The sequence below is a fragment of the Symphodus melops genome (genome assembly GCF_947650265.1).
Source record: "Symphodus melops genome assembly, chromosome: 20".
Lineage (NCBI taxonomy): Eukaryota > Metazoa > Chordata > Actinopteri > Labriformes > Labridae > Symphodus > Symphodus melops.
Window position 1 is genome coordinate 17909501 of NC_136710.1, and position 26670 is coordinate 17936170.

General features: G+C 43.2%; 1 protein-coding gene across 8 annotated transcripts in view; it reads left to right on the top strand.

Moving 5' to 3' along the window:
• nrxn2b (neurexin 2b) overlaps positions 1-26670 on the top strand; it is a 730611-nt gene that overhangs the window by 120692 nt on the left and 583249 nt on the right. For all 8 annotated transcript variants that reach the window (XM_079370956.1, XM_079370955.1, XM_079370953.1 and 5 more), the window contains exon 3: positions 2000-2020. In XM_079370956.1, the coding sequence (XP_079227082.1) occupies positions 2000-2020 (21 nt within the window). The remainder of the gene's footprint in view (positions 1-1999; positions 2021-26670) is intronic.

The window sequence follows — 26670 nt, forward strand, 5'->3', positions numbered from 1 at the left end:
GAACTCAAGTTCACCAGGATTCATAATGACAGCGGCCTTGGGTTGTCTCGCCCACTCTTCTTACTTTTCCCAGAGAAAAGAGATAGTACTATAATTCTTTAACCCAATTGAATGTGAGCCAATTCAGAGGTCAAAGCTGAGGCACGAGGGAGGTGAAGCTCTCGGATGTGAATTCCAGAGTGATGGATGGGTCGGATCAAAGGGTTTGACTCCCCTTTTTAAAACAAGAGCTCATCGTTTAGCCATTATGTGGACCCACACCATGATGTGTTTCCCAAACATAACCATCGAGGCTTTTCTTCTGAACTGAAGTGAAGCCAAATGTTCTGTTTCTGATGAACTCAAGAGTTAGAAATAAAACAAACATTAAGATCTGTCCTGAAAGATAGGGCTGCTACTCCCTACGATGTAATAGGATACAATATGAAGATGCAATAGGGAACGCTAGGCCCGATATAATCACTGTATCTGTGATCATTGATATATTGTAAGACAATTGTATAAAGCTAACTTATGATTTGAGATATGAATTTCAGGTGCTCTTAAAAAGGTTAACAGTGGATTCACTCAGTTCGACTGTATGTGTTATTTTGAGCACGTATCACGCTCTCCCCTTTACCTTCATTTCATCGCTGTCGAACAGTAAGTCCTTATTTCATCCTGCTGTTAGCTTCTTTTTTTGGCCAATCAACTTCTGTTCACATTCATGCAGAGACGATGATTAAAATTTGAAAGGAAAAAAAGTTAAGACGCATTCTTTAGAATAAAATGTATACAGATATTATTATTATTCTGACACTTTGCTGATTGTGTCAGACAAGTCAGCAAAAAGAATGTCACATGTTTTAATGGACTCCTGCTACTTAAAGAGCATTTCCACCTCAGGTGCACATTCACACATTGAGCATCAGAAGTAAATAGCTAGACATATGAGAGTGAAAAGGAAAAGGAATATCTCCCAGAGTCATGATCATAGTATCGCCTTTGTTCCAGTTCCATCACGTCCTTGTATAGTACAATATTCATAAGATGAGCTCCATGCTCAGGCCTCTGCAGGAACATGGCATTGACAATTAATCAACTGGTCTTCTTTTAAAAAGTGGTTGCCCTCCAAATGGCTGTTTTTGTCTTCAGATATGAATGATATGTAAGTTTCCCATAAACACAGAATAAATGTACCCTTTGAAACTCTGTTTTGTGGAATACATTTCACTTTCCCCGTTCTCTATAGTTTTCCATAAATTGTATACTGCTGTTGCGCCAAATGCCTGCAGCAGTAAATAGTGAGACGCTGTTGCAGACACAAACACGGTGAACCAGTGCAGTGTGCAGTCAGTTACAGCTTAGTACTGAGGCGTCCCATGAAGACCCAGGCCCAGAAGCCACAGCAGCAGATCAAAATGCCAAGCTCTCCACAGGGACGCACCGCCAGGCTCTTTTACATTCTCTGGTAGTGCCTCGTCTGTCCAACACAGAGTTTCTGGAGTGGCATGCGACTGCGTTTTTTTTATTTATTTTTTAACTTCACGCAATACAGATTGGCCGCTGCTGCTGTAGGGTAGCTTTTTTTTTTTTTTTTAAAGTGAAGGGTCGTGCTGGAGCCTGATCCCTCTGACTCCCCCCGACTGTATCATTAAGCCACTGAGAGGTGTGAGAGAGCATTCTCTTTGACTGAAGCCCACTGCTCCCAACGGGAGGTGCTGGGGATACAGTATGGTGCTTCTCTACACAGCTGTTGGAGATTTCTTGAAGATACTCATTTGTGTATGTTATAATTGTGCCAATCTTCAGCTTTCTGACTCCAAATTTAGTGCAGCTAGTTTGTCTTCATGCCAAGTGTCAAGATCTGAATCCTTATGGGCTGTCTTTATGTAGATATATCTCATTAAGATGATCTTAGAAGAAAGCATTTGTTTAAAGACGTGCCATCTAATGAGTCTTGTCTTATGTCTCTTTCTCTCCCTTCCCCATGCTCTCCCCGCGGACGCTCCCCCTGCAGCTGAAGAGTATGCTGTTGAAGGTAAGACTGATGCTTTGCTCTCCAGGCCCTCTGACGGCTTTGTCATGGATGCTGATGCTGGCTGCTTGTTAATGCTGTGTGCCCTCCCTCTGCGGAGGGGCATTGTCAGTTTGGACTGCGGTTAAACGTGACTTCCAGGGGGCCTAAATTACCGTTTCTCACTTTGACAAACGTGATTGATGCACTTCCAAAATTGTCCCAGTTTTACCTCTTGTTAATTTTTTATCTCGTCTGTTTTAATTTAATTTTGTTTTGACTGTGGTTTATCTCTTAAGATATGATCAAACAGCTACATGTTTCACTTTGGAACATATTGGCGCTGTTGAATGGAACAATGCCAAGGCAGCTTTTGCAATTTTAAATCAATTTTCCAGTTAACAAGGTTTTGTCAAAGTTAACAAGATATGACATGGTGATTTTGAGATCCATGCTTTATTCCGTGTTCTATCTCCAACAAAGTTGAACCAAGATTGCCTGTCAGGGCCCCTGAGGGTTTCATTAGCCCTTGGGCCAAGCACTACGGCAGCGCTGGATGCAGCAGACTTTCTGGATTGATCATCCGGAGCACGTCTGCGTGCAAGCTGTTGTTGCCTATCTCCACTTCAGCGACGTTCAGAAAGACGCTCATCTTTGCTGTGAGCAGTCAACTCAGACAGACGTTCTGGTCTGGACAAACAGGCTCTTCTCAAGTCATGCGCTGAGTAGTTAATAGTTGTGTTGGGCTGTGCTTGTATTTGCATCATTTCCTCGTCGCAGGGTTTGAGGTGATGGATTACCTATCACACAGTCTGTACCAGCAGGGGAAATAACTGTGACAAACGTGCCTTTCCTCCAGGTTTTCTTTCAAGCTGTAGAACTTAATGCTGCGTTCATTTCTCAGTCATGATACTTCACCTGAGTTGTTTATCTCATTTCAAATTGGAAAGATAAAAACGTCATTAATAGCAGCTAACCCGGAGAACTCTGTTTTTTTTTTTAACTCGTGTACGTCTGGACTGTTTCTCAGAGTGCTGCTCCATGAGAGTCCGGCCTCGTGTTCTCACTGTAGCTGTGTGTACATGTTGGCGTGTACGAGGGCTCTTGCATCCCAGACCCATGTCAGCACCACTGAAGCTCTTGATGGGAAAATGTGAGGGGGAAGGCAGGGAACACTCTTCCTGTTGCTTTAATCAGGCTACCCAATATGTCCTTTTTACAATGAAAGTATCATTGGCTTTTGTTGTTTAAAATGGGCGTCTCCCTTTGTAAATCTGCAAGTGCACTTTTTCTGACTTGTCTGAAGTGTATTCTGCAGATTTTTCTTTGCACTTGTCAAGGGCATATGTGATACTTTTAAGCTCCCTTTTTAATATGTATGCCTTCAGCAATTTAAGAGGGGAACACCTCTCCTTGTGCAGAGGTCTAGGTGTTTTTCTCCAGCACTACCTTCACTCTGATGTGTAAGATCCCTTGAGATGTAACACACTCCAGGGTCAGAACAAGAAATGTTTAAGGGATGCTTTTAATCAAACAAAAGAATCCTTACACCTATCTTCTATAACCTTGATGGATTTGTTGTCTCTCAAGCAGTCTTATTTAATGAAGAACAGGAAGCTGTGTCCCCAGTTTCCCGTGTGCTGTGTGTCAACAAGACAGCACGATAGATTTATTTAATGGCTCATAATCTCTCGTGCGATAACCCTCCGGGTGCTACTTCGGCTTATTTTTAGACTTTTCCTTGGAACATATTTGGTCTAATTACTGTCGGACAGCATGTGCTCAGACGCTGGTGCAGATTGATGGTGTAGAGACACTTTGAAAGCCCCGGGGAGGCCCGTGCCCCTGGAAGGTGGCCGCTGGCCCTCCTTCCTCCACTGTAGGACTGCGATTGATGATGATGCTGTGACACTGACCTGTTTTTACCAGCCAGCCAACAATGCTAACAAAGCATGTCTTTTCCCTGGAGGACTGAGTGTGTGATGTATCGTTTCATTATGTAAGCACAGGTTTACCTCAGTGCTATGCCGAGTTCAGCTGTACTCCTGCGGAGGCTAATAAAGAAATTAGACTTGAGCTGAAGGCAGCGACGGTCTCGAGGTTGGATGGATGGCTTCCGGTCAGTTTAACCCCCAGGATCTATTTGGAAATGGCAAACCAGCTGCTTGGTGCCCTTGTGCATGGCATTGAACACTTTATTGCACCAGGTTGTGTTTGCAGTTTTCATGAGAGATGTTCCTCACGACTAATCTCCCTGCCGATGAAACATTTATTCAAACTTAGACGAGTCGACCCGTCTTCTGTTGAGGAAATGCTCAGGAGACGCTCTCAATGTAGCATGAAGTTTTCAGTCTGAATGAATACGAATGTAATTATCAGTTCAGCTAACTTTTCAGGTGCCAACTAGTAGGGGTGAAGATGTTTGTTCCTTCTCCATGTAATAATGGGAACTTTATGCGGTGTTGTGGCACCTTCAGTGGCTGCTACAGAAATATTCACCAAACAAATGCGAAGATCCTAAAGGCAACTTCTGCAGCCATGCAGCATGTGAAGTTCTGGTCTTTGAAATGGCAATTAAACAGCCACCGAGTGATGGTAGGGAGCCGTGCTTCAGGTCAGAATGAGTCGAGCTTTCACCAAGTAGACCGAATGAACTCCAAAAGTCAACCTACATCTCGGATTATTAACACTTCATGGACACAGAGTCAGTGTTTGGAGATTTTTGTCATGTTTGGTCTTCGAGCCGTCGTATGAGAATAGTTTTAACTGTTGAGTTCCTTCTTATTCTGTCGTTTTGAACGTATGCAGTGAACAAACAGAAAGAATGAATGAAGTACAGGATTACACACTGCTGCTGTGTGCTGGTCACTCAGGCCGTTTTTAATTTACTCGGTCAATGACCGTCACCGTGTAGATGGCGGGGAGAAAAGCAGCCTATACACACAGCTGGGCAGCAACAGATCCAGACTTCCCCCGGTCAGCGTGCCGGGCCTCTCAGACCGGCTGATAGGTTTCGTGACCTGCTGCTTTGTTTGGGTGAGCGACGTTCTGAGCTGCCCGGGCTGATCTTAATCAATCTGATCAAGGCTAATGATCTTTTCTCTCTGGGCCACGCAGGCCTCTAACTTAATCTTACCCAATAACATTTTTTTCTCCCCCCTGTGGTATAAAATAGAGTTTGATGTTGGCTACAGATAAGGGATTATGGATTTGTGTGGGGCCTCTGTAGTTGTAACAGATTACTTTGGATCATCCAAACTAGATTATGGGTTTCTGTTCTTATTTGACCTGGAGCAATAAAACAAAGTAATGGACCAAAACCTTGGATGCTTCCTCAGTGTGTGTGTGTGTGTGTGTGTGTGTGTGCGTGTGCGTGTGAAGGCAGCAGAAGGAGAAAACAAAGAGGAGAGCAAATATTAAATGTACCGATGTTGTTGCAGTATTAACCCAGATTTGGATTTTCTGGAACAAATTGTGCTTGTACATGATCCTAAGTCAAATTCTGACTGCTGTTGTTATTTGTAGAACTACAGGCTAACAGGCGGACCACCTGGGTGGGCTCCTGCCAAAGAAATGAAACATTACAAAAGCAATTGAGAATGATGGGCATTTATTTGTACAAAGGCATAGCCTAACAGCGCCTTTTGTCCATTCTTTGCAATCAATAAAGCTTAACTTTGAATTTTTCATTAAATGCTCAAGAGATTTGCAGTGTTCAAAAAAAAAGCAATCGATCATGGAAGATGGCCGGCTAGCTTTGTACTCACAAGAGCTGGAAAAGAAAAGGCTGCAAGTGAACAAACAAACGCACAGTAACCTCATAGGAAGGGAACAAATGACCAAGGAGTGGAAGGTTGAACAAAGGTGAATGGTGCCTTTCTTTAGCTCCGGAATAGCTCGAGAGCCTTTGGACAGTAGGGTGCCTTGATGTTGCCGCTGCCTGGCCAGCCTCTGCCAGATGTTGCAGTGAGATAAAGCATCCCCGGGTCCTGGAGGAGCCGAGTCCAGCCATGCCTGTTCTCACAAGACGTTAATTTCACCCACACTCAGCTCACACTCTTTTTTCTGCTCTGTGATAACAACGTCTAAAGGGATGGAGTGGGCGTCCACTTGTGAGAAACTCTGGATGCTTCAGTGTCAACACGCGTGGCCATAGGCAAAACTGTTTGCTGTGATGGAGAGAGAAATGGATTGGACAATGCACAGCCTGCAGCTCTGTTTGTGTGTGTGTGTGTGTGTGTGTGAAGGGGAACATTAAGTTTGCCAGATTTAGCTGCTCTGCTTGAATTTGCTTCATTTTCCTTTGCAGACTGGAGCTGCTGTGCAAAACTTCCAAAATTGCCTCTTTTCCCCAGCAGGGCGTGTTAGAGCCCGAAACGTAACAACTCGAAATGTCATGAAAAAAAAAAAAAAAAAAAAAAGTAACAAAACCCAAAAAGCAATAACTGGTCAATAATGTAACAAGATGTTGAGCCCAAAACAAGTTGTTACATTATAAGGAGAACAATATTTTGCCTGCCCCATACTGTAGTAACAGTTGTTACATTTTGGGCTTTATCGAGGCCTTTTGCAATATTTCTACCTGCAGACAACCCATTCTTACCCAGACGTACAAAACTAATAGTGTTACCCTTCATTTCTTACTGTATGAAATCGGATGGCAAACATGACATTGTAAAGTAACGTTACTTATTGCCTGTGCAGGACACACACAGAGGGGTGACTGGACTGTCCTGTTTAGAAAGTGTAGCACACATATCGAGCAGGCAGTTTCTAGTGTAATAATGTGTTGGCATAAAATGCAAGAAGTGACTGCTATAATGATGCTTCACAACATCCGAGCTCCGTTTAGTGTCTCCTCTATTTAGGTTCTTTGCGCTCACGTTGTCTTTAATTGAAACACTTTCTCAGAGCAGCTCGGAGCTGTCGGACAAAATGCTCTTAGCATTTTACATTCCTCGTAGCATTTTGTTTTTTCGTCAGCTCGCTCCCTCCTCACCGCTCACCACTTACACACAGTAACTTCAGCACTTCTCCCGTATTACATTCAAACAGCAGCCTGAGCTTTGGAAGGGATTTTGTCGCTTTCTTCAAAGTACTGCTTTCTCCTGTGTACTTCAATGAAAGTGTGTTGTGCGCCTCTGTGCCTATGTTGCTTTTGAAACAAGGAAAAAAAAAATGCATTTCCCCATGGACTTCGGGGTTATGGGGTGTTTGGAGTTTATATTGCGTCGTCTCTTGTTGGGTTGCTTTCAGCGGCTAATTTATGCCCGGTCAGGGAAACAGTCTCGGTAATCCTCCATTATTTCCGATCCCTCTACACTGCTCACTCTATGATTTTTTTTCTCTCTCTCTCTCTCTCTCGTCCTCCTCTGCCCTTATCCCCTCACCTATCTCTATCCCTGTCTCATCAATCTGCAATTTTGTTTTGTCGCCTGACCTCCGACGGTATCTCCCCTCAACATATCATCCTCCCGTTCGCTCTCGAAATTCCCCTCACTCTCCTTTCTGTCCTCCTTTCTTCATCTCAATCACCTTCTTCCCTGTTCTGCTAGATAAACTTATGGGTTTGTAGCTAAGAGGCTTATTGGAAGGATGCTTCTGGAAGGTGTGCAATGCAGCTTTACAGTGTTATTAAAGGCTATATAGAGTCTGCTGGAGAAGAAATGCTGGGGAGGAAGAAGGTGGATGCAGGTGTATTTTCTGCTGCCCACATCCACTGACATTTAGAATATGACTACAGTATGTGTATTTCAAGTGGAAGACATTTGTTTGCCAGTATTATTACAAAATAGTCAAAGGCATCAACTAAAGACGTCAGTGTTAGCGTTGAATTGAGATAAAGCTTTGACCTTGTTGTTGGAGGCTTTTAGTGTCAGACAGTATCAAAGAGATGAGCTTACCTCACCATGGCTGCACTGTCAGTGTGGTCAAAGTGCAGCTTAAACCCTGTTGAGAGCATAATATGTGAATTAACATGTGAAGGTGTAACGAACGCCTGAGTCATCTCTGTCTGTTTCAGTCTCTGCAGACTGCTATGGACGAGACTGGCCTCTGCAGTACAAATAAAATACTACCAATCAGAGCTGAAGTGACAGTAGATTGTCTCATCGACGGCCCATTTGCAACCGTTCTTTCCTCGTGCAGCCGTGCTAATGATGCTTTGGATTTGATGACATAGATCCTTTAACTCTTAACCATGTGCATTGTCCTGTGAGCGGTTCCTTTCCAAATACGTCCATCTCATCACATCTGATCTCATTGTATTAAAGACTGTATCAGTGTTACTGAGGCTCCCCGTCAGAACGGCGTTTTTTCACGTCGAGGTTTGGATAAGTGACCGTCGGTGAAAAGAGATCACTCAGTGTGTGGAGATCAACGCACGAGAATCCCAGCGTAGCCTATGATGCAATAAGTCATCGTGGATGCATGGCCCTCGATGTAGATATCATGACACAGCGATACACTGCAACACACATAAAGGATGAAACATCGCCATGCGATTACCTGAAAAATAAAGAGGCCCCTAGAAAGGTGGAGTGAAGGACTAATGCATGATCCCGCTCCCTTCGACAACTCTTCACTTCGTTTAGCTGATCCTTTTATCCTGAGTGATATCCATTAGAGAGCAAGTCGAGAACAAGCAAAGATCCAGAGAGGAGGAGGAGACACAACAGGAAGTGCGAGTGTGCTGAGTGTAAGCAGCATCAAAACCACATCACCATACTCATCATGAAGATCGTAAAGTGCTGGAGCTGAATCCTCTTCGCTAATATGCAGAGCGACCTACGTTCGCTAGCTAATTTCCCCGATGGTCTTCTTCTTTTATGGCACCGTCCACTGGTCCGTTTCTGTTCACCTTGACCTCATCTCTGTGTTCAGCACGACAGCACGAGGACTGATGAGTCAAATTGGCAAGAAATCTGTATCTAATTATTGCATCACACGTGTTCAGTAGACAATATGTTGTTTTGTCCCACCCTGTGCTCTGTCAGAAGTGTATACATGACCACATATGTCAGGATTCCATCTGCTCTCAGACAGTCAAAAACCTCTGCTGCATACTTCGTCTCCACAAAAGTTTGCAATATTCTCAGAGTGTTAGAACCCTCCTGTTGTGTACCTGCAGCCTTTTTTTCCCCCCCTGAATTCAATTATGCCATGAAATGCCACTGACTGCAAAGCTAAGAGTCCTTGCTGGCCAGGTGACACTGTGAGAGATTGCATTTGGGCAGAGCCCGGTGAAAAGTCCATCTCCTGCCCGTCCCCCGGCCGACAGAAAATAAAAGCACGCACACTCACTCTCACTTCCATCCGGCTGCGAAGCCAAAAGGTTAGGGGAAATTGTTACTGCCACATTTGTCTCTGATGTAGGCGTGTGCATGTGTTGTTTTTCTCCTCACAATCCAGACTTAGTAGCCTTTTGTTATGTGTGTACATCTCTGATAATGCATGCTTGTGTGTTATCACATCTTTAATACTTGTCTCAGGCCCGTTTCTGTTTGTTTGGTTTGGTTTCTAGGCCTTTCTTTGTGGTCCGTCATTAATTAACCAGGCTTACAGCTCTGTATGAAGGTCTGTCGGGGGCGCCGAGACAATACTAGCAAAACGTTCAGCTAAAATTGAGATCAATAGGCCCTCGAGATGAGTGAGTGACCAATAAAAGAAGGGAAATGGGGAATAGAGCTATTCTCTCCTCATCCCTCCCTCCGCTTCATAATGGGAAAATAGTAACACTTGAGTGAGCTTGTTTTTGCCTCAGAGGACCTCCCTCTGCTTCAATGTAAAATGATATTCTTTTGGGATTTTGGAGGGCGAGATCGCTGAATACGTTTTCCTTTGCTGCATCTTCTTTTTTTTGTTTCTTTCCCATCCAATCTTTTTTTTCTCTTCTTGTTTTCTTTTACAGTAAACACCTTGGACTTTAATTTTCTCTTTGTTGCTTTAATGCTGCACCATTTTGACACACAGCATGTCCTTTTTTTGGATAATTCAGGAAATGACAACACGTTCTATGTCATTTTCCTTCATCTTGAGAGATCGTGTTATTGAAAGGGTTGGGCATAAAAGGCTGAGTTGGCCACGCATCGACAAAACCTGGACAGGCCGACCATTACATTTTATACTTTATACTTTGATTTATCCATAAAATCACAGAGCATGAGATGGAGAGAGAGAGAATAAGAGAGTGTCCATTGACCGTCCATCCCTCCGTAAATGCATCGATTGTGCTGCTACAGTAGTAAGGCTCATTTTAAAACTTGTAACTTCTTATGCAGTTGTTTTTATATCTTACCGCAGCTTCAGAGATTTGTAGAGATCATCAGTAAGCGCAGATTTCCCGATGTGATGCCAGAATATCGTCTGAAACCACGAACAATGTCCTTAATTGCACCAGCATTCTGTCAACGCTCGATAATAAGCATCACAATGAAGCGAGGTAGAAAAAGCCGCTGTGTGTGTGTGCTTGACTTCAAGTCAGCACATTAAGTAACGTGTAATCAAGCCAGTAAAAGCAGCCTACAAAACCTGAAATAAACTACAACTGCAAGTCATCAAACACATTGGAAGTAAATGTTCAGGACTTTGGTTACTATGGTTACTGTATTTTTTTTTTTCTGATAGAACAATTCTCTAAATCTGAAATCTGATATTTCTCAAGACATTGTTGTTTAGTGTGTTTTTATTATTCCTCTGAATCATCCCTCCAAGTCCTTCAAACCCGTCATCGAATTCAACCACCTACAGAAACATTTTGAACCTCAGATGACAATTGGGCTAAACACACTCGACACTCAAGACAAATGAAAAGTAGAAAGCATTTTGAAGTGTAAACACTCTAATCAACTGAATCCCACAGATGTCTTAAGGCGTGTTGGTGAGTTTTCCTCATTAATTCTGTCTCAGATATCAAAGTGAACGGCATCTGCTTCAGAGAAGAGGCTTTTTTTTTTATTCAAAGTTACCCCTCACATAAATTCTGTTTCAGACATTACTGCTCAGATTCCATTGAGACAACATCCACGAGGCACTGTGGATTTGTTTTTAAATGATCAATATTGCTAATACCTAAAATGTTAAGGAGTTGTTCCTCAAAATAAAGAATTCAAATCTTTGTCCATCATTCAAAAGCAGAACGTAGGTATCACCTTCATTTTGGATCTGTCGAATAACTGATGCAGGGACAAGCTGGAATATTCATTTCTAAATCAACAATCCTCAAACAAAACGTCATTCCACTATCACTTTACCAGCTCGATCAACAGGAACGTTTCTCAAACACCCATTTTGCCCGTTAAAAAAAGTCCAATCTGCCTCTCACATTGGAAGAACGGGCTCTGCTGGAAAGTAATTATAGGGGGGAATTCTGTGGCTCCGGACGGCTCCAGATTAACACTGAAAAATGAGTTGATCATGGATTCAAACTCAAGATGACAAAATTACAAATCCAACACTTAAGCAAACAGTATAACGAGGCTTTTTTCTCCATTCATCACAGTCTGACTCCTGCCAGCTTTAGCAAATGACTGCTGTAATGAATACGTCTTACTTTAGTTTGTTTTGCACGTTGTTTTGGTTCTGATTAAAACTTTTCACACTCAAACGTCACCAGTGTTTGATTAATGTTAAAGCTCCATCTCCCCTCCTGTGTGAACTGGACCGAACCCTGTCCTTCTTTTGTATACTTCATATCAGGGAACACATTGCGTTATGATAATTAACACTGTGGAGCTGCTCACCTGGACCTATATTGTTTTTTTTCAGTCAGGGGTTCTTGTGTAAAACTCTGCTTTATTGGCCTCATGTGTGCATTTTGTAGCCTCGCTTATGATAAACTAAACAGACATCTCTGAGAAAAATAAATCACTGGACTGTAGCTTTTCCAACATCCCTGCCAACAGGACTCCACTTTCCCCCCCTCTCACTGTCAGCGTGGCCTAACTCTTATGATGAGTTGTTATCAGAAACACCATGAATTTGTTCAGCGCCTGCCACAAAGCCTTACACCCTACAGATCCTATTTATTTATCTGTCGCCTGTCCAGTTCTTAGCGGGCCAGCAGGGAAGAGCTTTGTCGCCACACAACCTCAGTGCTCCCTAAGCGGGCCTGTCTTATGCCTGCCCCGCTTGCTGTCTCAGTCATCACTGGAGGAGGGGAGGGAAAACATGCAGGGTGGTTGAGGGAGGACAAGGGTTAGGAGAACATTGGGGGTCAAGAAGTAAAGAGAAAGAGCGTTAAAAAGGGGAGGGACTGGAAACGCACAGATAAAGCAAATGATATAAAGAGAGGAAGAAGAGGAGTCGGGGAGAAATCTCCAGAGCCGAGTCGTCAAACCAGCACACAGTTTCAGTGGAAGGAGACGTGGCCTAGATACTTCAGTAGGACTCACTGTTAATGACTCTGCGAGGCCAAGCTGTCGTCCACAAAGTGCCTTTACAATGTGGATCCATTCAGCCAAGGTTGGGTTCGTCTTTGGGGTGGGGAGGGTGCACAAGAGGTTGCCCCTGACTTTAGCTCATCCTGGTTGGCTAATGGTTGAGCATCAGATAATGGTCTGACCCTTGAGTATGTTTTAGGCTACTCCAAATGCTCTCAGCCTGCTGTCTAGCTGCTAGCTAGTAAAGCTATCCTCTACTGAACATAGCTGTGCTATCATAATACTGGTGCTTTGTCCATTTTGTGCAGCAACATGATACCCATGCCGATCTCAACCTTTACACTCCAACCAGACTTGAACTGTGTCACTGATGAACTATTGGACAGCATTTGGTCATTCATGGTGTCGGCTGTACATCCTCATTCTTTAGTCTCGCTCACACATAGAGAAGAGACTCACCTACGCTTGTGAGTGCGACCATCATTCTGCATTTCTTCCACACTTAATGTTGACACAGCTTCAGCTAAGATGAAGAGCACCCTCAAAGTGTTACGCTGTGAAGGTAATGCATGACATGACAAGTCAGCAAACAAAAGCCCAGCACAAAGAAATGTTTATTCCAGTAAATGACGTGCACTGTTACGTGGCTGCGGCTCTGCATCTGGGACCGCTTCTGTTCGGACGTCAATACATGAGATTTATCAAGAAGCCAGGCAGTTCTATTTTCAGGATATTCTGGGTCATCAGTCCTACAAAAAGACCACGTATCAAGCAAGTGGTGTACCCATCTTGATGCCACAGGTGGCAGCTAAGCCTCTACTCCAGATTGGGACTTCAAATCTGTCCAAGCAATAAGATTTCTGCAGGTTTCACCAGGAAAACTGATCGAAAGAAAACTATTTGTTTTCTTGGCTTGACAGTTGTGAATGAATGAAAGCGACCCAATCCCCCAGATCCTCTCCTGCCTACCTTGTGTTCTGTTTTCTTTGGCTGACTTCAGACGCCCAAATCAACATCTGGACCCCTGTGGAGAGTCCAGAGTGTATCCACGTCACTCTGTCAAAGACTGAGCCCGTGGACTCTGGGTGCGTGCACACCAGGCAGGGTGTGCGTGTGCGGTGAGGCCAGCGTTCATGCATGCTCAGGGGCCAGATGAAGCTGTCACCCAGGCTTAGAGTGGTCCCAGACAGGCTGATCAATGTGGGGCCAGCTTGCAGATAATGAAGTGGTTAGGTCTCCCCTGATGCCTTTAATTGAACAAGTGTCGCTGGCTCGGCCCATCTGGACAAAAAAGCATTCTGGGAATTGGGTGTTTTCATGTGGACCGTGGTCTGAATATATGCTGAGGAAGAGTCAGTCTGGATCCCTTCGAGGCTGCGGAGAGCTCATGAGACAGTAAAGGGCTAACATGTGGGCGCAGAAATGAGTTTCATGTGTAGTGTCTGTGATCTACTGTATGCATCGCTCTGTGTACATGGGATTACATTGAGCTCAGTAATACATTGTATTAAACTCTAATGCATTATTTCACATGTCCACATGTGCTTTTCCTGCAGCTCCCAGCAGCCTTTGTGCTGTTATTTTTTTATTCCATATTCTTATTAGGCCTTATCTGGAACAGTTTGAGCCTTTTCTTTCTTGGTTTTGGTTTGTGTTCTCTGTCCATCTCTGGCTCTCGGTGTAGTTGGAAAGCACTGCTGGCTGTTACAAATTGAGTCCTAGCACTTCCTCTCTTATTTAGGAGTGCACTTCCCTGACAGTCGGAGCCACAACTTCAAGTAAAGGCAGGTCTGTAAATATGCTGTGTCCTCAGTTCCCTTAAGATATGAAAATGGAGCAGTGTGTGAAAGCACATTTATTTACATCCTGGAGGACCAAAGGCGGAACCATAAACTGCCTCAGGATATTGCTTCTGCATGGAAGGAGAATTTATTATAATCAGGAGTCCTTTTTTTGTGAGTGTGTGTGTTTTACAGTTTAATACTCACCACTGTCAAAGGCGCTCTTGTGAAATCTGCAGGCACTAGAGTTGCACACTGAACAATTCAACGCCTTGAGCAAGTTGCCCAGCTGAGTAAGATAAGGTCAAAGCTGCACTCCTGATTTAGAGGATATAGAGCAGCTCCCATCTGGGCTCTGACAAGAGCAGCCTCCCTGTTCTCTCTCTTAAGCTAAGTCAATGAAGAGACCTTCTACCTGCCTTGTTCGCTGTTTCTCCTCTCTGTCAGACACAGCCCCCATACACTATTCATAAACTTGGGCAGAGGGTTATCTGACCTTTTTGCTGAAATGTTAGGGCAAATTAGTTGTCAGAGCAGGGAACGTGGCAGCCATGCTAAGCCCCAGCTGTATCCCCATGTCCCTTCACCTGCTATATTTCCACAGGGTACCTGTCCTTTCCATCGCTCGGCCATTATTCCCAATCTAACACGCACAACTTTGTACGTCTCTGTTAAATCAGGCAAAGATTACACAAGTTGTCGTTTCATGAACGCGCAACAGATACAGTCACACACATCATTGTTGCCATGGTGATAATCCAACATGTGTCCCGTGGATATCTGATCAACATGAACCAATCACAATCTAGTCCCTACATCCACTAAGGTTGTCTAAAGGTGTTATACTGAGATACGTGTGAGTTTTCAAAGGATCAAATCTTTACTGTTTTAATCATTAGTATCAAAGAAGCAACAAAGGCCTGAAAACCCTTGATTCAGTCAACATTTTAAACCAAAGTGAAATATGTAGAACACTGTTCAAATTGCACTTACACATTGACATCATCCTTTTACCGAAACATTGCCGTTTTGATAATTACAAAGAAGTTGTGTGTATTTGTTGCAGCGTTATCCAAACTGGTAGCAGTGTCGTCTGGTTTTATTCAAAATCATGTTGAAGTCTTTAAATCAGGTCTCGTATCAACTCTACCCTCGACCCTCGCCTGAATAGTCTGCTTCTCTCTCTTCAGTGGCTTTGGCTGCACACAGGACACCGTCTGTGTGCAGTGCAAAGAAGCCTGAATGCACTTCTGGGACCCGTTTGCTGTCATGTGACGACAATCTAGCCTCTTTAATATCTCAATAAACCGACGTGTGCATAACACTCAGGTCTTGTTTCAGTAAATAATATTGAAATGTATTATATATTGAGATAGGCCCCTTGAGGTGGATCACCTCGTTTTCAAGGGGGTCCCATACAACGTATTTACAATGACATAAGTACAACATAGTACTATAAGGACGTAACATGACACACTACAGACAGAGCAAGCAACATAATACATGCAACAGAGGACCGATACAACATGAAGACTACAACAACAATCAAAGCTCTCGATTTGACACCTTTAGATGAGAGATTCAGTCAATACACAGAAAAATGAACAAACAGTGTTGATATGACTGAAAGCACACACAATCATTTTGAAGATAAGAAAACAAACCGTTTTTAAATAAGTGCAACGATGGCTACAGCAGAAACCCCGAGACTGGAGCTGGTGCTCTCAGAGGTTCGACCCCTGTGACGATGTCAGACGGCTTCCGAGTATGTGCAGGACTATTATAGCTGAGGAGAGAAGCCTACAGAAGGAAGAGCAGCTGACAAGATGCCAAGAAGTGGTAAACAGTGTAGGTCTTGAGGGTAGCTTTCTCAAACGTGCTATAGTTGGCACACTAGATACAGTTCAAATCAGCAATTACCACTTAATACGTATAAAAAGTCTTTTAAAATCTCCCCCTCCATTCATGCTGAAAAGCACAGGCCCACACTTTTCTGTCCGACTTGATCAGCTTTCTGCTCAAGGTTTTTTTTTTTTTTTTTTTTCTTTCTTTTTTTTCCTGATTGCCTCACATCAACAACACTACAACAACAAGCTGTGCAAGAGATCACAAGACATCAAATGATGCAACGCTCCCTCCGGTTTACACAACAATCATTTCAAACGGTGCGCACAAAATTGAGATTCAGTCGAAGACAAAACTTACAATCATGCAGGATTTCAAAACCTCCTGTGATCTGATCGGAGCCAAACTGTCAGAGAAGTCTGACTGCAACATCCTCAAGCAGACAAGACGAGAAGTATGTGAAAGCACCCTATTCTTTTAGATGAAGAAAGGCCTGGTTATTGGCACACTTGGACAGGCCTTCAGAAGCTGATTAATTTCATGGCAAAGGTGCGTCCCTGCCTCATGCTTTCCCTTGGAGGTAAACTGCAGGTCAGTCCGCTCAAAGCAGAAACATGTTTAAAACCTTCTGTACAGCCGTCTGGCTGCGTGTCGTGAATCACTGCCCTAATTCACGCCATACATCACAGATCCTCGAATTACTATCACCCACTTTAACCCTGAATACCAAGCAGCATGTAATGAGCAGAAATGCAAGCAGCACCCTTTAAAAGCAGCGTAAACACTAAGCTGCTGGCCCCCAGAGTCTACACATATTCATTACCTTATGTAATGGCTTTTTAAAATAAACACCACTGCATTCAGCAAACATAAGTTATTCTTGAATAGTAATTAGCGACTCATGGCTGCTTTCTGTTTCTAAGTGTCTGCTGCTGCACTTCTGCAGAACAATGAGAGTGAAACTTTGTTGTTACTGAAGAACAAGTGACAGATTCAAACTCTGTGGTTAAACATTGTACAATCTCACATTGCTGTGTTTTGTTTTTGTTTTTTTTACTTCCTGCACACTTGACTTCAACATAACTGTGGGTAAGGAGCAGGAATGTACATTAGCATAATGTGTCAACTATCACTGCCACATATGTCTTTGTCTAGCTGGCGGCTGCAGAGACATCGAGAACGGTTTCAAGGCAGCCGAGTGTCTGAAGTCAAATGATTCAGTGAAAGATGAAGGACATGTGTTTTATCAGGCAGTCTCAGCTACATCCTATAAAGCTGTATTAGTGGACCTGTGGGAGTTTTTAGGGCTGAGAAAGAAATGAAACGATATTATGATACAACTGTCCCCACAGAGGCTTTTTTAATCTACCTTTCAAAAGTTAAAATTACTGTTAACACTATATGATGGGGTAACTTTATCAAATGTGTCTGTAAAAAAAAAAAACTGGTACAAAATATAAATACTGCAACATTGTCGCCCTGACTCATGTGATACAGTTCATGAATTGCTTTTGCCAGTCATTCATATAGCAAAATCAAATCAGCACTTTAAAGGGATTTACCAAACGTCAGTTTGACTTTGACTCGTCACGTTGGTGCTGATGACATGAATGAGGGTGAACTGATCTGGAGTTAATTGGCCAAAAGGAAACAAAGGAAGAAGAAAAAGAAGACGGGGATAATGTCAGACAGCAGTGAAAAGAAGTCCGAGGATGAAGCGTGATAAGTGTTGAACCTGACACTAAAGTGGAGAGCTTCATTTAGACACTGGCAGCACTCTACACTTTAGCGTCACGGGTGCTTCTTCATGGCGCCTCCTGTTGCGAGCATACGAAAGTCGGCTTCATCAGCAGTGACCATTGAGTCTGTTTTTTTTTTTTTTGTTCTGTATGCTTCGTATTTGCTATTCAAGGACCATGAAAACAACATTTAAGATGGCTTTTCTGACTTTAGCAACAGTTCTGATCTTTGACAATTGTAGCTTTGAAAAGACGAGTCAGATTACCGTCCCGCCTCTCCGTCTTTGTTATTTACAAACTGAAATCAGAAACTCAGCCTCTTCTTTATTGTGATTAGAGAGTAAATAGAAAACAACAGCGACAAATGCAATAGTGTTCATAAAGGTGAACTTTTTTAAAGCGGCAGCACAGCTGACAGCTTGAGCCTTTTTTGTTTCGTGTACGGTATGAAGAACCAACATGGCTGTACAGTGCAGAAAAACCCCAAACAGGCTGTGATCCTGCACTTTGTGATGAATTCCCTTTTTCATGAATCATCATTCAGTCATTAAATACAGCATCACTGTCTGGTGAGTTACTCTTCTATTCCCACCTCTTGTAAAAACATCTACGCGGGGCCTTTATTTACATTTTGATTTCCAGCAGCTTTGCATACTGTACTAATGAACGCATCAGCTCATTTTTACAAGCAGCCTTTCCCCATGTGGACATGTGTATTCTCATCTTCTTCACTCCTTCTCGACGATTTGTCCTCGGCCTGAACTTCTTCTTCTCTTGTATTTGTGGGCTAAAACTCATCCCCACTCCCCATAGGCCCCCTCCGTTGCTTCCTGACCTTAGCCTGACACTGATCCCGCCTTTTGAAGACAAGCAGAGATCAAGTGCGGATCAAGGGGTTAGTCACTCTGGTATTACAGGTCTTTTCTTTTTTCCCCCCCCTTCCCCCTCCTCGCTGTCTGTGGTTTGTGTTTGCGCTCTGTGGGTCGATGATTCCTGCATGCTAAACTCAGCCTGTAATAGGGTGTGGGCCTGTTTGCAGCCGGCTCCAACTCATCACCCAGCCTGAGAGGAAATCTATGGCAGGGTGATAAACATATTGCTAAGTAAGGGGATCGTGGGCCTGTGAGTGTCATTGTGCCCAGCACTGTGTACACAGGATGACAGAGCTGCATGCACAACACGTCATCTGAGGTCAGCCTGTAGCAGCACGAGGAAAAAACACAGTATACTTTTTCTTCCTTAAAAGAACTGTCTGACTTTTTACTTCTATTTGCATTTAAAAATGCCACAAGCTGGGTTTTTTTCCCACGCTCCAATCACATGTCTTGCTTTGTGCAATAGTAGTATCACAGGACGTGGGATGTGAAGCATATAACCTGAAACACATGGCTCTTTTTTTTTTTTTTTTTTCTTCTGAAAGTTCACCAGTTTCTCATCTTCCATGGTGAAGAAGAAGAAGTGTGTCTGATGTCTTGGTGTCACATGACGCGAGACGCTGCTGTCATCACAGTCATCATGTCGGCTGATGATGTTTGAGGCAAACGTTGAGGTAACCACATACACGGGCTGTTCAGGGAGAGGCTGCACCTGTGAGCGAGTCACCGAGAGCACAGCACAGTCAGCACTGTGAGGGGGCTGGAACATACACTTAAACACTGTTGAGTATGATCATATAGTACGAGAATGTGGAATAGAATTTTCAATGCACACACACACACACACACACACACACACACACACACACACACACACACACACTAAAATGTGGCTTCCAGTTGCACAGCTCCAAGCATAATCATTGCTTCACACACACACAGACCTCCCTGCCATGCAGCTACAGTCGCCATATAACATCATGCCTGATCTGATTGTTTACTGAAGGCTATTATTAAGTGCCACAATAGAAAATATCAACATCCATTTCATCCATATTTGATGAGTGAATGCCGCCGCTCCCACTCCCCACCCGTACACACAACAGGGGGAAGCTGTAATCAACATCCACACACACTGTGAATAATTATTTACCAAGATAATAGCCGTGTTTATGCGAGCACGGAAAAGGTCCTTTTTTTTTTCCACCTCCATGTTTTTCTTTCTCTCTATGTAAAGAGAACTGTGATGAGGTAAGAACATGATTGATTTCCTGTCGTTGTTATTGTGTGCTTGTTCAGGCTGCAATCTGATCTGTGAACTAATGCTATTAAGCCCCTTCACATGAAAAAAAAACACAGGCTCGCCGTCATCCGGCCGCACTAAACATAGGTCACAATAAGCGATCCTGCTCACACGGCCACTGTACAGACTGGATTGAGCCGTGTTACGCTCAATTTCAGAGTCGCCCCGTAAACCTCTGAGCTTTATGAGCTGGACCCCATTTCTGCAGGGCAGCAGCACATTAAAGAGAATGGGGATCCACAGATGGGGTCAGCAGCAGACTGCCTGCCTGTAACTAACACCACGTCGAGACGAGCATGTTTGAGACTGCTTGTTATGATGTGTAACACCAGGATTGGATCAGAACAGCAATGAATCATAAAGGTGATTTTATTGACTTTATTTACTTCATTTTGAAACATTTAGGAGAGGTATTGATTCTTTATGGAAGCTGTACTTTGTGACACTGTTTTGTATCCAGAGATGTGTGTCTGTCCGTTAGCCTGTCCTTATTTATAAATTAAAGAATCATTCAAAAGACACACAGCAGTGTCATTGTATAATTGTTGTAATTGTAATATAATGATACAAAATAAGCATGATGCATTCACAACAGTCTAAATTAGTGTTGTAAGTTTTTGACTACAGTCTCAGTCTTGTTTTTCTCCCCATGTTACGGCCTGAGTGAGTGACACCCCCCCCCCCCCCCCCCCCCCCCGCACACAACATCAGGTCTTTCACTGATAGTAATAGTCCTGGTCTTGGTCTTGTCTCGGCCTCTTAGCCCTCTGCTCTCGGGTACGTCTTGTCTTCATTAGGTGTGGTCTAACACTATTCTGGAGTTAGTTGTGACTTTTTCAAGTTCACATTCCTCGTCTGGAGGTGCTGCTAATGTCGGGTCGCTTTTCCAGTTTCAAACAGACCCAGTGATCACTGCAGAAGGAAGTGGCAGTGCAACAAAGGATCCTTCATAAGCTACTGTAGCATTAAAGGACTTCCTGAGCTTAACTGCATTTCCCCCCAAAATATGACTTAAGCTACCTGATAATGAATCAGGATATTTAACCCATTTTCATTCATTAACGTCCGACAGAAGCCCCACACACATTGTTATTCATCCTTTCCCTCCTCCCTCTCATTCTGTCTTGTTCCATCGCCTGCCTCTGTTTATTGGCCACTGTGACAGTGTTGACTGATGCAGGTCCAACCGGTGTGTGACAGGCAGACTCATGCCCACTCTGGGCCTCTTGCCCTTCAGGGCCTCATCTCGCCAACCTGTTTTCATTTCCTGAGTGCAGGCAGGTGGATAAATGAATGAACAGAGCAGATTATTTCTCCTCTTCTTCGTTGTCTGGACTGGTTCTTCCTTTACCAGCCCTTGAAACCATGTGCTTGACAATGTGGCCTTGGCTTTGACATCGGTTTTAATTGAAAGGAAAAATCTGAGTCAAGCAAGGAAGCCATGCCGGGTTAATATTATTGTGTTGGCAGTCTGCTGCTGCTGAAAGAAGAGGCTCAATGTCCAGGAACCATTCAGCCTTCATCTAACAAAATCCTGCAGACCATTACTTCTGGAACTTTGATGTTTAAAAAGGAACATACATGACTCTTTATCCTCCACTGAATGGTGGTGCCGCTGCACACTGCTGTCCTTCAGTTCTATCACACACTCGATAATCTCTCTGTGGCTCACAATCATTTTCCTTTATTACATTTCTTGTGGCATTGTGTCATTCTTTGTATATATAATAAAGTCATGTTTTCCAGGTTGTGGAAATACATTTGAAAATCAACACAAATAAGGCTAAATTCAAATCAATGATACAAACATTCATATGTAATACTCATTTGAACCTGCAGAGTGCGCTAATTGATTTTGGCTTATTTCGACAAATGTCATGATGACTCTTGGGTCTGTTACTGAACAGACAATTACAGAAATGACCGGAAGCAAAATAATATTTTAGTAGTTCAGAATGCATTGTCTCAAAGCAGCGTGTTGTTAAAATAACTTCTGGAGAAAATTCTGAATTTTAAAAACCTTCTGCGCTTCAGTGCCTTCATCACATCCCTGTTTCTATGTCTCGGTCAGATCTTGGCTTCACTGACTATTAAGCACACAGGAAATGTGATGCCAACTTTAAGATAGACATACACATACTGGGAAACAGGGAACCCCGTGCAAAGCCTTTACGTTCTCAGATGTGCATCGTTGCAAGAACACGGCCTGAGAAATAAATCAAAGCACGACCCTGAGGAAGCTACTGACGTTTAGTTCGCTCACAATGAAATACAGTAAAGTCATGTTCAGTGTGCCACAGAGTTTAGATGTATTTATAATAAACATATTGGAATGTTTGCATGAGAGAATCAGAAGTTAGCAGAGACACATTAGCTATTAATCCACTAAACAATTCCAAACACCCCAATAGATCAATTTACAGCCACAACAAGCTTAATGGGAGACTAAGGAAACCCACTGTTTAATTTTTGTCAACATTTGGGGCGCCCAGCAGGGCTCTCCTTTATCCTGTGACTTTTTTTTTTCTTTCCCCAGACAGTACCCTTTAATAATCCTGTGTTATTAGCAGCCATTAGTGTCCTCCAAAGTGAACTATACACTTCATATCCACAGCTGCTAAACTCCTGTCAGGTTTACTTTCCCCAGGCAGCACACATTAACACATCTAAGGTGCTGAATCTCCAAAGGAACAGGTGCACTGTTTATCCCCCTCATAAAGCAAGTCTAATAGATGTGACTCAACTCCTTTTTTTTTTTTTGCTCCCGTGGACACCCAAGTGAATGTATTGAAAGGCAATAAGCAGCCCAGTTGTGCAGTCGAAACCACAGCCCTTTTCTTTTGGCTGATGTTTGTCTGCGTCACGGCAGGTTGAATGCGTCTCTGAAATTGTCTGTTGTCGACTGAATCACCTTGTTGGCTCCACTTTCTCTCGGCGTGGGTGGAAGGATCACGTAAATAACAAGCATAAATCTGAGACGCCGCAGATTTATTCCAGTGTTCGTCTGGACCCTGGGATGTTTGAGAGCAAAGTTAACTCCGCCGACGCCTGCTCTCACAGGGTCATTAGCCTCTCCGTCTCTGTCAGCGAGTAGATCCACTCCTGTGTTGAAGCTGTTCACACATCCAAAAAAAACCAACCTCTGTACTGTCTCCATTTCATCTGCTTTCTCATGATGAAGCAGCTGATGTGTCAGAGGAAGCTGGTAGAAGGACATGAAGACGAGTATGTATTTCTAAATGTCTGTCTGCTGGATTGTTCAGATGCCTGTAATTGACTTTCTTGTATAACAGGACTCGCACACTGTCCTGCTGAAATAAACACACGCGCACACACACACACACACACACACACACACACACACACACACACACACACACACACACACACACACACACACACACACACACACACACAGACCGATTATTCAAGATTTAGTCATGAGCATGTCCTCTCGATGGTTCCAGTCGTATGTGGGTCACTTATAATAAATGTGCAAATGCCTCACAGCTCTTATGTAGGTACATACGCATGCACATTATTCCACGATGCTACGTTGTAGCTCTTACTTATGTTTCTTAGACTAAGCCTCTAACACTCGTCTGGATGTACTTTCTGAGACTGATGAAGATTTGATGGACTGTGAGCCAATCACATGTTCCGTATCTGTGTGGCTCCTGGTTTAGATTAGGGCTGCTTGTGTGAAACGATGTTTTCAGATTTTAAGGGCATTTTTCCAAAACTAATGAGCATGATTATTAAAGATAACCAAAGAAGCAGCGAGCATGCGCTTCTTTTCTCCAGTACTCGACTTAAACAGCTCTCACACACAAGGACGGCCCGTCCATGTAAACACAGATCTGACAACGACACAGCCAGCTGGACTCGAGCTTCTCACTCACAGAGAGTCAGGACTCAGAGACACTTTTACAGGATGGATTCCTGTGATATTTATCTGAAAATGTAGCACATTGTTCCTTTAAATATCTGACAACATGACTCGTAGTTTAGATGAACCTGTAGCACATTCCCACACAGTACCAGCCAGTGAAAGCCCTTTGTCATCCTCGTTGGATTCTCTTTTCTACATACCTACAAACCCGTCAAGCTCATCCCCGTGGTGCAGCAAACAGAGGTGGCGGTTGACGTCAGAGAGAGGGGGAAGCCGCTCCATGAGTCGTTTTTAGGTTGAAGAAGAAGACGGCAGGGTACAAAGACCCACGACTTTACTGCTTATTCATTCAGAGCTCAGCATGGAAAACCCCATTGGTGTTTCTGATAAAAAGAGGCATCACTCAAAACTAGACGATGACACACACACACACACACACACACACACACACACACCTCCTCATTGCTACATGTTCAGCTTTCTGTCTCTGGTCCCTTCTTGCACTTGTTTTTCTTGCATCCTTTCCTTTCCCTCTCCATGAAATGACATCAGACGGCCAATAAATATTTCATGACATTTCTTTACCCCTGCGCAAATAATGGATGCTATAAAAATCATAAATACATCTCTCTTCATCCTGGAGGCAGGCGTGGGCGTGCGCATGTTCATGCTGCAGATGCACCTACAGTATGTTCACTCCAATGAGGAGAAACTTATTCTGCCATCAAGAGCGTTGTTTAGGGAGCCTCCTGCATGAAGCAGCTCAGATCAACAACCTCATATGCAGCCGTCGACACATCTATGCATCTATTCTGGATTTCTTTACTCCTTTTCCCCTCCTTGTTTGTCCCAGATTTGAAATCCACACACACACACACACACACACACACACACACACACACACACACACACACACACACACACACACACACACACACACACACACACACACACACACAAACACACTAAATATACACCCATATCAGACTCTGACTCACACTCACGCTCGCTCTCTCTCTCTTCCTCTGTCCCATTTCTTTTATCACACCCCTGACTGTGTGGCCCCCAGCTCACCACATAAGAAATGAATTGGTAGATATGCGCAGTGACAGAAATCCAATATAGCTCGTACAGACTGCTAACACTTCACTCGAGGTGTAGTTTGAGGATCCATAACGCATTCTAATGAAATATAACACACAGAGTCAAAAAAGTACATGGATGTGGTGTAACTCTGATAAGATATTACACTGTTGGCTGCTTGAAGTATTAATATCCTGGAGGTTTCCTACACATTGTGTTATAGTCTGACCAAAATGTTCCAACACACACACACACACACACACACACACTGAAAAAGTGTCGAGGTCATATGCGAGTTAAAAATAGCTCTACAAACATTCACAGAGCTTTTTTACATAGCTCCTTTATTGAGTACTGAAACTTGCATCCGGTTGCACACTGTTTACTTTTCTATACGTTGCATTTCTGCAGCCCTGAGGCATGTTTTGTTCCTTGCATTTCAGCGCTAAATCATAGAAGCATGGCCCGGGCTCAAATACACGTGTCGATGTCTTGCCTGACTCTAATCAGGAAAGGGGAAGGAATCATTTTTGAATCGTGTCTTTTGTGTTTAGGTTTTCAATGCAGCCTCACTGCTGATCAAAACCTCCAGGAAATTGGGCTCGGATGTGAGTCATCAGAAGAAAAAAAATAAACATCCAGGGTTTTTTTTGGTTCCCAAATTAGCCGGGCTTTATTCAAGGGTGATGCTGGCCAGCTTGAAGTTTTTCCCTTTGCTTCATTTCCCTTCATTTCATGGACGGCGAAGCAAAGACAATTATTATAAATGGGTACGTAAGATCTTTATGTAAACATGCTTTTAGCTGTCATCGCTTGTTCTCTGCTGTGACAGAAGCTCACTTTGAGCGTTGCCATGAACTTTGATTTCCTTGAAAGAAAGGAATGCTTTCACAAGATTCTCCCAGCTGCAGTGAAGTGTGTGGTGTGAAGCAAGTCAGAACCCAGAAGCTATTATGGGCCATTAAGAAGCACTGAGAACATTCTTCAAAAGTGTGTTCAGCACGATGGAGAGATCAGACCAAGAAGACATTTAGTCCATGTTTGTAGGAGGCTGACGTGGGCACATGCCAAGCATACAAGTCCCTATTCACATGACCTTTAAGAAATGGTCCAGATGCACTGATCGGATCTGTTTTCACCCTTGTTATGACACATTTGAGAGCTGCTCACACACAACAATAATTGAGTAACTGGCATTATGAACAGTCGTCACACTTTGATATGTTCATAACTTTGATCCAAAGATTATTTTCTCACAAACTCCACACTCTAAATAACACACAGTGAGAATATTTGTTTTCCTTGGTTGGTTATTGGGTAGTGAATTTTTTGTCATTAATTAATGTTACAAACACAACAGCAGTTTTAGTCAAGCTAATGATGTAATGCTGTTCTAATACATCTGAATAGAAGTGTGTGGGTTTTTTTTAAACACTTGTCGACTGGATAAGATAAAACACATTCATTATCATGTCCTGTTAAAATAAAAGTAAAAAAGAAAAATGCTGATTGCTGATAGCTTAGCGGCAATGTCGCTCGCTCTATATAAAAAATAAATAAATAAATAAAAAGCTATGGTTTTTATCTCAGTGGCCGACGCCTACCTTGGCCTTTGTTGCACGTCATCTCTCTCCTCCTGACACTTCCTGTCTCTTTCCCGCTGTCCTTTCTAATAAAAGCCCCCCAAAAACAGCTTAAAAAAATGAGTACAAAATCAACTTTTGATAGTTGGATAGTTATTACTCAGAGTAGATTCCTTGGATATCTTACCTTTGAA